Here is a 14,732-nt window from a genome sequence, read left to right on the forward strand (position 1 = left end):
GAGTCCACACTCTCCGTCAAGGTAGCCGACGGCACTGCGGTGCAGCTGTTTTTCCGTTCGTACGCTGGGAGCGATTCGTATCTAGCACGCATCGTGCCACGACTGGGCCAGTTCCCGATCGAGCTGCTCTCCAACCCTGACGCGCCGCTCTCCACCGACACCGTCTACGTCAACGAGCTGACCGTGCTGCGCAAGTTTCTCATGGACCGCCAGGACCGACGCTTCTACATCTCCCGCGCGCGCTTCTTCCAGACGGGACTGGCGTGGCCGATACGGAAGGGGGCCTGTTACCGGCCACTGCTGAACCGCGCCACGCACCGACTGCTGCAGTCGGGGGTGGTGCACCACTGGATGCCGAGGCTGGTCGAGGAGCCCAGCGTGCGCGCCACTCAGAGTCTGACGGTGGTGGATCTGTCTGCGGCCTTCCTGGTGCTCTGTAGCGGTCTGATGGCGGCCGCACTCACACTGGCGGTGGAGCGCTGCCTGGGACCGCGCCGGGGGGACGGAGAGGCCGGCGGAGAGCCGGGGAAGGCGGCCACCGGGCGCTGGGTGGTACCCGGGAGTGTTAGGAGACCTATCTAAGGTCACGTGCTCATGTTTCCGAACCGTTTGGAGAAGACAGGCAGCAAGCGAGCACCAAACAAAGCCCCATGAGACCTTTCAACTGCCGCAACAAGTCTGAGGACGAGTCACTTCACCAACTGAACCCTGTCCAGCGGGAGCCGGAAAGATGGACAGGGCTCGATGATTTATATTTGAAGCACAGTGCGGTCGATGATATTTAAAGGTAGTGTGCCACCTTTGAAAGATTTCCCGTTGTATTTTTCCTAGGATAAGAAGCTTCTGTTTTTACCTAATATCGCAAAAAAAAAATCAAAAATGGGCCTGGAATAGTGCCTTTTTCGCCTAAAAGTTTATCGGTTTTTAGATATGTATAACAACTGTAGTGGGCTCACCTGCAAACAGGCGTCGGGCAACAATCGCGAATGCGGCGCACTTGTGACAATAAGCAAAGGTCATTATAGTGTTACGACCATACGACGTACGGGAATGAGTTATCAGCTGTCTAATCGTAGACAACACAATGTCGAGCCTTAAACTGTAAGCCTGTATTGGTATTGTTTCTTAAATTTGGCTGTCGAACATTAATTTGTGGTTTGAAATATGATTTTATGTAAAATAATTGATATGAAACAGCCGTCTCTTAAGTTATGACCCCATTACACCACACGCAAGTGGCAGAAATGACAATGATCATGAGCTGACGCATTTTTCTTGGCCGAAGTCAGAGCGCGCGGCCCGACGCACCACGCGTATTTGTAAATTCCGACCTCGACGAGCATCACAAGCCACCTAACAGGCGTGTTCGAAACCGCAGGAGATGATGATGAACGGGTTTATCGAAACTTGATTGGATGAGCCAATCGGTAATAGCGATTTTAGTGTGTGCATTTATTGTTCATAGTGGTGTGAAATGTGGTTGGGGTACGACCGACAACCCGTCGGGGCGAATTTCGCACTGGGGTACTCAAAATTTGAAGAATTTAAGACGTTTCCATAAGTTTTGAAGGTATGGATAAGTTCTAAAAATCCGGTTCTCCTTATCCGGGTCATTAACTCCATATGGTCCAAGAAAGCTGGCACACTACCTTTAATGACTGATATTTGAAGCACTGTGAATCACTTGAAGCTCACGTAAATATCCTGAAAAATAACCTGTAAAATACAACCATGCCCCGAAAACGCTTTAGTACGATTTGAACAGGCATCATTTATTTGCAAAATGATGGGTGCAATACAAAGTATTCATCTTGCACACTGCAATGACCTACTGCCTTACAAAACCAAGGAGCGCAATATTGAATAAACAAAGTTCATTGTCAGTGGACCTGTAGACGGCGCCGTGCATCACACATCATACCACGATTGAGCCCATAGAGCTAAAAGCACAATTTCAAAGCACTCATCAGCATGACCGCTGCGGGAGAGTTCATCGCCCGCGCCGCTGCTCGTCCCCGTATGCCACTTCTCTGCCGGCTCCAACACCTATTTCATTCACACGGGCCCCGGACAATATCAGAAGCGCAAATCCACTGTTGGCTGTGCTTATTACGGCCTCAGCGACCGCTACCGGTCACGGGTCACACCGTGTTCATGTACTACAACGCCACTGGCCCTAATCGCAGCGGCAAACATATCAGTTATCACAGACACATTTCGCCTCGCATGAACAAGCGTTGCCTACATACAAGAGAATAGGTACATGCTCGGTAAAATTCAGCGGAGAGATTTCGTTATGCCACGACACGCGAATCCCAAGCGAACTTGGTATTCCGTTCCAGACCGTCCAGCAGAGCCATCTGTTGGCCATCTAGAGAAAACTCTAGTTCCAGATTCTCCCTCATATGCTGCGGATTGGTTGACTTGGGTATGACGCCTGTAAGAGGGGAAGAGCAATAAGATTTATGATTTTAGCATAGTTGTTACATAAATGGTCAATACAAGTTACGATGAGAAACAAAGTAGCTGAGGGGATTTAACGCTCGCAAAATCCCTTCCGACATGAAACAAAAACACAGCCGATCGTATGCGCCTACGTCAAATAGGTTTATGATAGTGATGCCATTGAAAAGCAAGTTCATCCAGCAAAAACTATCATAAGCAATACTCAATGAAACGAACATTAGGAAACGAACAGAACAGCGGGTAAGAAACAACCATTGTCTAAAAGTCGCACTACAATAAAAGGCTAACGTTTCTGCGGCAGCGACTCTCCACTGCCCGTCCCTCCGTACTCACTGAGAGAATGCTGCAGTGCCCACTTGAGCAGCACCTGGGCGGGGGTCCTGCCCACCTCCTCGGCCACCTGTTGTACCACGGGGTCGACCAGCAGGGGGCTCACCTCCACTGTCGTACCTGGAATACAGCCACCTCGGTAAAATTGCGCAGTTTTACAGGGGAACCATCGTACGACATAACGAAAAGGTATATTTATTATGCGAGTGGTAATATTGAGATGGTCTAAAGCACAGCATTTGTGAGTGACTAAGCTTGTAAGCAGTGGATCGAGAATGAAATGTTGCTAATTGCTATCCTTGCACTTACCTAAAGAGGAGTAGGCCTGAACATGAATCTTGTGCTGTCCGCAAAACTCTCTGAGCTCCTTCTGTTGGAAGTATGGGTGGACCTCGACCTGTGGTAAATAGACATGTCCCCCAGATTGCGGGATGATCTTTATTACGAGTGTAAACTTAAAACACAGCCTAAAAAAATTTAAAGACTGCACAAAAATGTAGGAAGATAGCTCGGAAATGAATTGAGCATTTGATATGGGATATGACTTAGGACATTGGTTGCAAAGTTAGCGAGCATGTAATGCCTACTGGCATGGCTTAGCTCCACAATGCATTCCGTAATTCATCAGCGTAATCGTAACCGGGGTTCGTTGGTAGCGAGCTCCACCAAATGCTGTTATAAACCTATTCAGATCCATTTGATTTGTTTCTTGGTGTTCATTCGATTCGTGATACGTGCAAAGCCCGTGCCCCAAATCCCAACAATTTCCCTGGGTGTTAGGTAGCGTTCATCAATTCGGACGCATCAGACTATTCAAAAAGTTGCGTCATGCGCCTTCTTTGAAAGAAGACTCTCTTTGTAATTATTTGACATGCATCCAATATCGAAAGTTTCAAATACATTTTGTGGCATCTTCTGCATCGAATCCATACATTAGATAGTGAACGTCTCTATGTAGAGAGTAAGTGGCGATAACAGCTTATATTCTTGACGATACGGTTACCGTCTGTCTACAATCACGGACGGCCTACGCCATGTACCAGGAAGAATTTGGACGACATACTCGCTATTTACACGAGCATTGCATCACTGACGGAATGCCTACATAAGATGGTCCACCCATTGCCCCTCCCAGCGAGCCCCGGCCCCCGCCCCGCGGCAGTCTGACCTGGTTGACGTGCGGCGCCGTCTGGCACGTGTCCAGCAGCTGCTGAAGGTGCGGCACGCCGTAGTTGGAGACGCCGATGGCGCGCAGCGTGCCCTCGGCCAGCAGCTGCTCCAGGGCGCGCCAGGAATCGGCCCGCAGCTGGGCGTGACGGGGGTCGTCCGGCTCCAGTCCGGAGGCTCCTGGCGCGAGGGGGGTGGACGGCTGGTCAGGAGCGCGAGCAGGACACAACGGGTGACGGGAGGCGATATCGAAACTGCATTCGGCAATGAACATGTGAAACAAAAACTGAACGATCGAAAACATCGAGTACGAGGTACGAAAAAACAATCTCACTACGAAGAACAGTTGACCTTAGAGGTTTAATACTTTAAAAATAATTGTAAGCATATCACGCATTTATATCATTTCAGCTACAAAACCTACAATAAGACTCCACATAAGGATCCACGTCAAATCTCCCCTCTGTTTCCCACCTGGCCAGTGTATGAGATAGAGGTCGATGTAGTCTGTCTGCAGCGCCTTTAGAGAGGCCGCCACCGCCGCCTGACACCGCTCGTAGCCCTGGCTGCGCGGGGCTGCGGAAACGGAGCGAGAAAGAGATCGGTCATCTGACAGCTCATCTGCTCATCTGACAGCTCATCTGACACACCAGGACCAAAAGGTAAGAAAGAACATGCTTTAAAAACAAAGGAAGAGAACAAAATTCGGGCTCATTTCATCTTTATTCAGCACTCATCAGTCTTCAGTTAAAGGGACCCTCCCACCTTCAAAAACGTTTATCAATTGGCATGAAAGTGATGTCGCTCGGTTCAGAAAGAGCGAAAACGAATATCTACCAAATTTCACCGAAAAATATTCACCGGTTTTCAAGATATTAGACTTTTACTTTTGTTTACTTTTTTTGGGATCTCCGCTGTTTCTAGCGACTTTATTTTAGAAGTGCGGCGTTTGCGGCAGATGTTGCGCGCAAATAGCATATACCACCGCGTGCTACAAAACGTTTTAGTCAAACATTTAAAAATCGTTAGATATTTGCGCTGACGTCACACATTCAGAGGGGTATTCCTAAGCATTAGCCCCTCTGAATCAAAATGTTGCAATTTTGAAATTCAATATTTCCGATTTAAGGCATTTCTCGATGTTGTGAGTGCCGAAACCGGTATTTGTGAGCCAGGGACCCCATTTTGGCTATCTCAACTCAAATCTAATGTTAAGGTGGGAGGGTCCCTTTAACTGGCACGACCCTTTATAAAACAACGTAAAACAAAAACAAATTTTCCGTATATAAATACAGCAAAACCAGGCCATATATACGACATACTTTAGTACATGAATGCAGCAAAACCAGGTCATACGTACCGTACCTAGCCAGCTAACTTCCATAATTGCAGTAAATCCAGCCCTGCACGTACCCAGTTTACTGGTGATGAAGACGTCCTGCCGGGTCAGGGAATGGGCCGGAAGCAGGCGAGAGAGAGCGGCTCCGATGGAAGCCTCGTTCCGGTACCCCTCGGCAGTGTCTGAATCACAGCGAGAACACAGCAATGGTGAAAACGGGTTGTTAAAAATATGTTGCTTCACTATCCAACTCTGAATGCCTGACCGACTCCGGAGTGAATGTCTCCTGGTTCCTGGCAAAATGTATTGGCTCCAGACCTTGCTAGGCCACAGTCCAAATCTAATGCATCTTCCAGCTTTCTCGTACTGTTTATTGTTGACAGTTTTCTTGTGGTTACGGTATGTCCTATTGCTGACTGAGAAAACATCGGTTGGCAGTTCCAGCTTGGATGCGACCGATGCGTTCAATAAATCATGAAACTGCTGACGGAAATGGTCCAAATTGGTGGGAGCAGATACGTATGGTGGAAGTCAGTTGAGTGGGATAGACCGTGAAAGGACTTGACAGTTGACGGACACATTAAAATTCGGCATCTTAGCTCTTCCGTTACCCGGCATTTAAATAACGAACGGTAGAGGTCGGGCCCCCTCACCCCCACCCCTTACGCAACAAGCTCTGCTTAGCAAAGCTCAATCTGTCAATCAGTCTCTTAAAAAAGTTAGGCCAAATTTTATGAATGACTTTGGAAAAATATATCTACCCTAGATGCCCGCCGCCCCCCCCCCCTCCCTCTACATCCACCAGACTGCAAAGCATGGCAATATCAACAAGGTCTCGTCGGATGCGGGGGCTCTCCGCCTGTGCACGGAAAGGTGCGGCTTTTGTGTGCAGCGGGGCATGCCATGAAATGCCCGACTGCAAAGTATGGCATGATCCTGTTCCGTAGCTCAGTTGCTAGAGCGTTGGACTGCCGGGTAGTGAGAGCCCGGATTCAAGTCGCTTTGGGGCTCGATATTTGAGACTCTTGATGGGGATGGTCTGCGGTTGGTGGGAGCAACTGCAGCCAGTTGAAGTCAGTTGAATGGGACAGTCCGTTTCCGGCTTTGATGGCTACGTTAGACTTTGGCATCTAAATTCTCCCATTACCCGATACGCTATAGGGCTTTGCCCGTAATAGCGCGATCGGACGGTAGGGGTTGGGGTCTACGCACTAAGCTCTGCTTAGCGTGGAAAATGAGCGAGGTTACCGTGGCGCGGAGTTTCCGTGGAGCGTTGAGCGATGCTGTGCTGCTGACTGCTGAACCCCGTCACAAGCTGGTGCAGCATGGTCCGAAAATGATGCACAGGACACACCAGGGTCAGCCAGGGAAGAACTGATTGCTCATCCATTCCCAAGTGCATGTCTATGTATCATGCAGCAAAAGTTCCAGGTTTCATTCCATGCAGTCTGGTGCAGATTCCCAGCCAGGATGATACAAGCTGGGGCAGATTTGTCACCCTTGCTGGTGTGTCTTGCTGAATGCTGATCCTGTTGCCATGCTTTGCAATCAGGCTGAAATGAACTGTGTTGACTGCCTGCTGAACTGCTGATGCAAAGAGATGAGTGTTGGCTGAATAAAAGATGAATGGGTGACACAACTGGGTTGGCCAAGTAAGAAATACATTTATATTGCAGTTATTGTCTAATCACAAGCGCAGGCTTATAGACTCCACAATAAGTTTCTGGCTTTGTTTTGATGCAGCTGGTGCAAATTTCCAGACCAGTTGGTGTAGCAGCCCGGTGCAGATGTCACTCTAGCTGGTGCTATTTGTTAGCCCCATTGTCATGTTTTGCTGTCTGGTCATCTAGCCTGCATGTCTATCAATCAATTGATCACATACAATAGGTACCCAAATGGAATTACCTATGGATCTGTATCCTGCCGACAATGCCACATCTAGGAGCTCTTCCATGTTCTTGCTGCTAACTTTGTATGTGCCATCTGGAAAAAAAACTTGTGTCATTTGAAAATGTGTACCTAGTCCACTAACCATCTACATGTTGGAACAACTGACAGCAGAGAAATAGATTGCATAAAAAGAGCAGAAAATGATAACCAAGGATAAAATTTAATCATTTGTTGCTCCTTAAATTTTTGCAAGGAGACAGCATAATCACTGGCTGATCTGGAAAGGCAGTCTCAGTCTTGGACGCTGCAGGGAGCACAGCTCACACCCCTATAAGTTTGCCCAAATTCCATGAACTCAATGGATTTTAATTCCTTTTTAACTGCCAAACAGTTAAAAATAAACTTTTAAATGCCACTTTGGTAGGTACCACATCCACTCATTTCAAGCCTATTTAACTTAATTTTGATTAAAATTTTGATAGATAGGTATTTGATATCACTCACATGATATTTTCGGAAGACGGATGGCATTGCTTAGAAGCATTGTCATTTGTATTTTGACACAGAGGTAGTTGCAAATATTAATATCTTCTAAATTCAGTCAGACGTTATGTAAGTGTTAGAGCACCCAATCAGGCATAAATCAGCATCTCATCAGCATATTGACAAATGCGTAAGCCGTAATATGTATAATTAATTTAGTGGTAGCAGTGGTAGCCACCTTATTGTCACAGCTGCGGCATAGCTGCCTAGGTGTATTATCAAGAAGTTATTGATATTAATTGTAGGAAGCTCAATGTTGAAAACCAAAAAAAGAGTATTTTTTTGTCAACAACTTGATATTTTGAAATGAAAATGAAAGCCAAGAAACCGACAAAACTCATTTTATTGTAATAAACGGCGTCAAAAGTCAAAAGTATGTCCGTATGCTGGCGCCATCTGCTAAAATTTGTGACCTTTTACATGCGCCATTTTGCGCCATTTCGCGTTGGAGTGTAGCGTGAGGCAAGAGCGTGAGGTGTGTGGGTTGTGTTGTTTGGTAACGGAACGCCGTTAGATTCGTTAGATTTTACATCGTTGGGTTTCGGTATCAGTTCCAATGACTTTCTTAATCCATTTATGACTGACAAAGCGAATGCGATATAACTGCCCGGCCTGAGCACTAGCGTAACTTCACTCGTAAGTAAGAATTGTACCGTGGCGTCGAGCCGTCCGTCGATGGCTCCGTTCCATACCTGGGCGTCGAGCCAACGTTAACGTCAGCGTAAGAGTAAAGTAAATGTATTTATTTCAATTTCATCACTCTGATAGGATCATTGCCTGGTTCTTGAGAGATATTAGGTTGAGGTTGAGGTGGGGCTTTGTAAGGACGCCGGTGAAAACAGGGCGCCGGATGGCATACTAGTCACGTGACATTTGCAACTTCTCCTGCTCCATGGGCCTTCTATATCCCAAACGTCACGTGTAAATTTAACGAACCATGATCAAATCGCCCCAGGTGCCCTGTTTTCACCGTCGTCTGTTTGTAACAATGTCCTATTCCATTGATTCACAGAGACTAATGGGCTGTATCAGAGCAGCTTACTTTTGGATAATGTGACTCCATTCCAACATCCAAGTCCAGAACCTGTACTCTGTAGGCATTGCATCTTTACTAATCTTAGTGAGTTAATGTGACTATTTCTCATAATAATGATTGCTGCTTTATGCATGAAATTTGAAATATGAATGCAGGACACTTTATCTCTGGCTGCATCATGCCTTTTCAGGCTATCAGGGCAGTGTTGAAAAATATATGCTTAGGCATTTTACAAATTTACTTATTACCACCTTTTAGGAATAGTGATAAGGAACAACATTTTGGAGCTGTAAAAATTATTCAACAAAGATTGGTAATATGCAGAAGCAGCATGGGGTGTTTTCATCCAATCACTGATCAGTTTGAGGTCTAATTCCAATTACTGACATCAATTTTTTTTTGCAGGGTACCATGGCTGCCTCACAGAAGTTTTGTCTCAAGTGGAACAACTTCCAGAACAGTGTAACCTCAGTGTTTGACAGCCTGCGGCAAGATGAAGAACTGGTGGACATTACATTGTGCTGTGAGGGGAGAAAGATAAAGGCGCACAGGATGATGCTGTCAGCATGCAGTCCTTACTTCAGGGATCTCTTCAAGGTATGTTCAATAACAATGACACCATTAGAAAAAGTATATGAAAGAAAATTCACATGGCCAAACTAAGCCAAGTAGGTATGTGACCAATTTTGTTCTGTTGTTTGGTTAAAGTATAATATGAGTCTGGTATCAACACTACTTGACATTGTGATCTTTCTATTAGGTACCTATAAAGGTCCTGCTGTTTTCACCCTTTGTATAAATGAAATAGTTTGTTAGCCTGAGTTTTATCACATATGCTTTGTTTTTGTTTACAGGACAATCCATGTCAACACCCCCTGTTCTTCTTGAAGGACACTTCATATGTAGACATTGCTGCTGTGATAGAGTTTGTGTACAAAGGAGAAGTCAATGTGCTCCAAAGTCAGTTGGCAAGTTTCCTGAAGACAGCAGAGCTGCTCCAGGTCAAAGGACTCTCAGGGGATGAAGAGGAAGACCAGGTGAGATCTGTTCTGTTTGCTCTGTGCACCAAAACATCGCCTTTGTAGAGAAAGTCCATTGTTTTATTTTCATCTAAATTGATGTTTGGGTTGGTATATACTTGCTAAAGTGATGTTAGCTTCAGCCAGAACCAAAAAAGGAGTGCATTATTGCTGTTGAAAGCAAATTCAAGTCAAACTAAAATTGCCACACATTTCCCTAATGCCTAGGTAGTAGTGCAATAACACTTCTACAACAAAACATTGTTGATTGATACTGGGCATGTAATTTAAAAAGACAATTTGGGTGTTTGTAAAATGTAGAAGTGTTTTATTGTCACAATGAGTTGACCTGCGTTGATGGCCGCCCAGGTGCCGCGGTCTCAGCCGCCGCCGGCGGGCCGAGAGCGGCCACCGGACCGATCGCGGCTCGCGTCCGGCCCGCCGCCGCCGCCGCCGCCGGTGCGCCAGCGTCCCCGCGAGTCTGCCGAGCCGCCCGCCTCGCCGCGGCTCAAGCGGCGCCGGCTCTCGGGCTCCTCGGGCAGCCGGCCGGGCTCTCCGTCAGCGGTGAGCGCCGCCCCGCCGCCGCCAGCAGCCGCCGCGGGGCCGCGCGACCCGGCCGCGGACGCGATGGCCGGACCGCCGGGCGCCGCCCTACCGCCGCCACCACCGCCGCCCGTGTCGGGCGCGGATTTGGCGGAGCCGCCCCCGCCGCAGCACGAGCCTCCGCCGCCGCCCCAGCCGGCTGCCGGCCGACAGGACTATGGCATCAAAGTGGAGAAAATAGACATTGCGGACGATGACGATGACGTTAGTTTAGAGGCCACGCTGGGTCAGGTGTCAACGTTTGAGGCGTCCCAGTTCGATGGGTCGGACCACTCGGCAAGTTCAAACGACATGGCGGGCCTTCTCAGCAGAGTATCAGAACAAGGTAAGCACTATTAGAGAAATGGTGTGGATGATATGAGACAGTGTCTGGTGCTGTAGGATTTTATGCATTCATACGATTTTCTTTAGCCTTTCAGGGACATAGTTCCTTTCAAGTCAAGCGTTTTCAAGTTAAGTTTAAAATGAAAATGATGAATCTTGTTCTAGAGTATTTTGCATTTTTGCTGTTATTAAAGAAGCGTCACGTTCTGCGCTGCCGCTGGTTGATGTTCATGTCTCGAAGTTGGGCCCAGTACTGACCGCTTTGCCCGGGTTTCAGGCGGCGGCGACCTGCTGGCGGCCGGAGCTTCAGGCGACGACGGAGCATCGCAAGGTCAGTCCCGTCTGCAAACTGAACTGTCGGCTGCTGTCCCGGGGCTAAAACCGCCGCGCCCACGACCGGTGCTCGTGATCCGACGAACGCAGATGGAGTATGCTAGTAGTTTAAGGGAATATTCCACTTTTTTACTTGAATTTCGAATTGAATAGTTTGGATATTGCTTTTATAAAAAATAATCAATGCTAACGTCCGTTAAGTCTGTCAAGTGCCAACTTAAATTACTTCAATATAAGATGAGCATTACTTCATTATGTACTTACTGAGTTTACAAATAACGTTTTCCGACTATCAAAGAATCCAAACATCTTGCCGGCGACTAAATCGGCCAATCGATGAACACCGGATGGTAAACTGTGACCGTCAAATGCCATTTTCATCCACTTAAAGGGACCCTCCCAAGTCCCAGTTTCAAAAAAGTTAATGAATTGGCATAAAAATGATGTCCCTTGGTTTGGAGAGATCAAAAATGAATATCTACCAAATTTCACCGAAAAATATTCACTGGTTTTCAAGAATATTAGACTTTTGCTTTTGTTTACTTTTTGGGATCTCCGCAGTGTTCCTAGCGACTTATTTGGAAGCAATAATTTGGCAGCCTCGAAGTGCGGCAGACGTTGCGCGCAAAGCAGTGTATGCCACCACGTGTTAACGATGGTTTTAGTCTAAGATTTAAAAATCGTTAGATCTCCGCTGACGTCACAAATTCTAAGGGGCATTCCAATGCATTAGCCCCTTATAATCCGAAAACTGCTAGTTTGAAATTCCATATCTCCGAATTAAAGTATGTTTCGATGTTGTGAGTGCCCAAACCGGTATTTGCAGGCCATGGCCACCAATTTGGCTATCTCAACTCAAAACTAATGTTAAGGTGGGATGGTCACTTAAATTTATCTGAATAATGCATTACATCCTGATAAAATCACTATAATGCACTTATTTTGATTTGAAAGTTTTTTCCTGATCAAAACTATTATACAGGTTTTGCGACTTGTCATTACAAACATAAAACAAATTTAAGAAAAACATCAGAAAGTGGAATATTCCCTTTGTCACAGGCGCACTTGTTTACAAAAGCAATCGTTTATTGGAAATAGTTCACCTTCAATGGGGCCGCAAAGGGCGCTTGTGATGCGCAAAATTATTATGTGGAGCATCGATCCCTAATGAGCGAATGTTGACTGAATAGAAATTTAAGGCCTCCGGTATTTTTTGTTTGCTTTTCCATTCGTAAATGGCCATAGCTTCAATATTCAGCCCAACAAGATATTTAAAGGCTAGGTATGCAAACTAATTAAAGAGAAGCCAAGTTATTAGTCTCACGGCGATTGTGGTATTAGGTTGTGGCATGGGAAGGGGGGGGGGGGGGGCGCTTATGTCCGTCATTCAATGGCGGGATAGGAATGAGTCGTCCGAAAGAGGGACACTTTTTTACCGTCAACACACAAATTGAGAGGTTACAAAATCGACTAAAGCTTAGCTCGTCGATATAAAAAAACGAGATTGCATTACAAGCTTTGTATAACTTTCATCCATTTCTGCAGTTTTTGAAAGAATCGCTGGGTCGGATGCAGCAAATGTAGTACTTACTTTTTCTTGAGGTGACGTCACTTGACGTGACGTGGTGACTGGACCTGGTGGCCTGTGCGATAAAGATGTTTGAGCAGCCTTCTAAAAAATAGTCGTACCACTCATTGCCGTTTTCTGTCGTGAAAAGGAAGCTTTTGACATGGGCTTCGCTATCTCACGTATTAGTTTGATGGTGAACTATTTCCTCAATTTTTTATTTTTATTTTTATTTATAGGGTCTAATTTCCGGTTGTCTATTATGCAAAGAAAAGTTTGATATATTTTGTAGCATAAACATCCTGAAGCTTTTTAGGCTGGGCAGTGAGCGCTCTGCACAGTTTTAGCTGCCTAGATTGGGTATGTTGGTGCTGTTTTTCTAGCATAGCATTTAAAAATTGGTTTTCCTGTTCCAAAATGGAAAACTCCTTACTCCATTATCGCTCGCATGGTGTTGTTGGCTCATAGGTACAGTGGGTCTATTTAAGATCTCCAGAGCCACCACGTGGCGCTACGGTCGGGGTAGGGCGAGTCCAAATCCCGAGGGAAGTGAGGTCACCGGTCATTGTGGGGGAAGGAGGGAGGGGGAGTGACGCGGTATCACGGCGCATGGGGCGTGCGTAGCGCCGGGAGTGGGCCGCCCAGGGCCGCCCGCCACTGCGCCGAGGCTGAGGGGAGGGGATGATGGTTGCGGGTGCGTTTACTCCGGTATGGTGGTATCCTGTTCATGTGGAACCAGCAAGAATGCGACTGAAGGGAATCATTATCTCAAACAAACGGGCAAGCCTGAGGCAGCGTCAGTTCCAGCCAAAATGTTGAACAATGATAAGCAATTGAAATCTAGGACGCATTCATAGCATGCAACTATTCAGTCGATAGTTGCATGATGCTTTTCATGATGAATGATGAGGCTGTTCTAAACTGTTATTTGAGTTAGATATTTTTCATTTGGCACGATCAGTTTTGGCGGGTTTTATCGGGCCGAAAAGAATCAGAAAAGAAAAGATTTGAAATGGCTCCAGAAAAATGTCCAAAAATATTTTCTTAATAATGAAACATTGCTAAACATTTATAAGCGATAATTTTGCCTTTTTTAGAGGATATTGGGGAAAGATATTCGGGAAAGATGTCATCGTGCTTATCTGTGTTGCAGTAGAAGGAAAGGTTTGGTTCGTGTCGAGATAAAACCAGACCCGGGAGTGGGGCTCGAACTCGCGACATCGCATTCAGCTCACAGGTTACCCAACCTCAACGCTACGAGCACCTTCGCCCCGCGCACTGCGCAGCTTGCTCAGTGTTTCGGCTAGAGTTCGGCCAAAAGTGTCTGACGTCTATCAATGTCAAGAGGCGAAACCGTAAGGTAAATGTCCGTCCCGGTAGCTCGGTCGGTAGAGCGTTGGACTCCATATGCCATGTGGTGAGAGCGCACGTCCCGGTTGCAAAAGTCCGGGTTCGAAACGCGACGTGTGTTTGACGTTTTTGAGCCTCCGACGGGTATGGTTGTGGTTGGTGGCAGGCCGCTGCCAGGCGAAGTCAGTGAGGGGACCGGCCGTGCGCGGCTATGTGCGCACGTTAAAATTTGGACTCTAATTCTGCCATAGACCAGGAATTGTTTGATCGGAGGGTAGAGGGCAGGGTCGACGCAACAAGCTCAGCTTAGCGGGGACCCTGTCCTTGTGATTCCTTTCATTCAAAAGGTTCGGGCCAAATTTAATATTAAAAAGGGGGAGCCGAACCAGGTTGGGCCGGGTTGAACCCTGTTGGACCGGTGTCTTACACGCAATCATGGTCAGACAAAACAGAGGTTAATTTCGGGTCAAATATTTTCATTAACTGATCTGATTATTTTTAGCTTACACGTATATTAACCCTCGCCCGCACATGGGGGGGGGGGGTTGCTACCCCCCCCCCCAGGCAGTCTTTCTGCTCTGCACTCAACATTTTTAGAGCTAGAAGGCTGATTTTTCGTATAGCTGCTTGTCTATCCTTTCTTGATGTCCACTGAAAATTTCAAGTTTCTGTGATTTTTGGTTTCGGAGATATGACCTTCTTTTTCAGGTCATGTCATGACCCAAATGGCCAATTCTCAACATCTTGCGTTTGCCATGAGCCTTG

The 14,732-nt window shown here is 46.7% G+C and overlaps 2 protein-coding genes across 40 annotated transcripts in view; one reads left to right on the plus strand and one right to left on the minus strand.

Moving 5' to 3' along the window:
- Window positions 1-1,751: 1,751 nt before the first annotated feature.
- Window positions 1,752-7,902, minus strand: LOC122379965 (uncharacterized oxidoreductase Mvan_2161-like). Of its 6 annotated transcripts, none has more exons than XM_043362666.1 (8): window positions 7,697-7,902; window positions 7,208-7,285; window positions 5,377-5,484; window positions 4,438-4,539; window positions 3,965-4,143; window positions 3,106-3,193; window positions 2,800-2,916; window positions 1,752-2,437 (listed from the first exon to the last, which is right to left on the minus strand). In XM_043362666.1, the coding sequence occupies exons 1-8, from the start codon at window positions 7,740-7,742 to the stop codon at window positions 2,295-2,297; spliced, it is 861 nt and encodes a 286-aa protein (XP_043218601.1). In that variant the 5' UTR covers window positions 7,743-7,902; the 3' UTR covers window positions 1,752-2,294. The 6 variants fall into 6 exon arrangements, with proteins under 6 accessions (XP_043218601.1, XP_043218600.1, XP_043218603.1 ...); XM_043362665.1 differs by having other exon boundaries at window positions 6,551-7,285; window positions 7,697-7,867; XM_043362668.1 differs by having other exon boundaries at window positions 3,106-3,166; window positions 7,697-7,862.
- Window positions 7,903-8,174: 272 nt separating this feature from the next.
- LOC122379897 (protein bric-a-brac 2-like) overlaps window positions 8,175-14,732 on the plus strand; it is a 68,282-nt gene continuing 61,724 nt past the window's right edge. For 29 of the 34 annotated variants that reach the window (XM_043362484.1, XM_043362494.1, XM_043362489.1 and 26 more), the window contains exons 1-5: window positions 8,212-8,371; window positions 9,177-9,368; window positions 9,626-9,808; window positions 10,160-10,718; window positions 10,995-11,048. In XM_043362484.1, the coding sequence (XP_043218419.1) occupies window positions 9,183-9,368; window positions 9,626-9,808; window positions 10,160-10,718; window positions 10,995-11,048 (982 nt within the window). In that variant the 5' untranslated portion in view covers window positions 8,212-8,371; window positions 9,177-9,182. The other 5 variants (XM_043362479.1, XM_043362478.1, XM_043362477.1 and 2 more) reach the window with 5 other exon arrangements.

The sequence above is a fragment of the Amphibalanus amphitrite genome, unplaced genomic scaffold (assembly GCF_019059575.1).
Source record: "Amphibalanus amphitrite isolate SeventyFive unplaced genomic scaffold, NRLGWU_Aamphi_draft 000087F_arrow, whole genome shotgun sequence".
In the NCBI taxonomy this organism is placed as follows: Eukaryota; Metazoa; Arthropoda; class Thecostraca; order Balanomorpha; family Balanidae; genus Amphibalanus; species Amphibalanus amphitrite.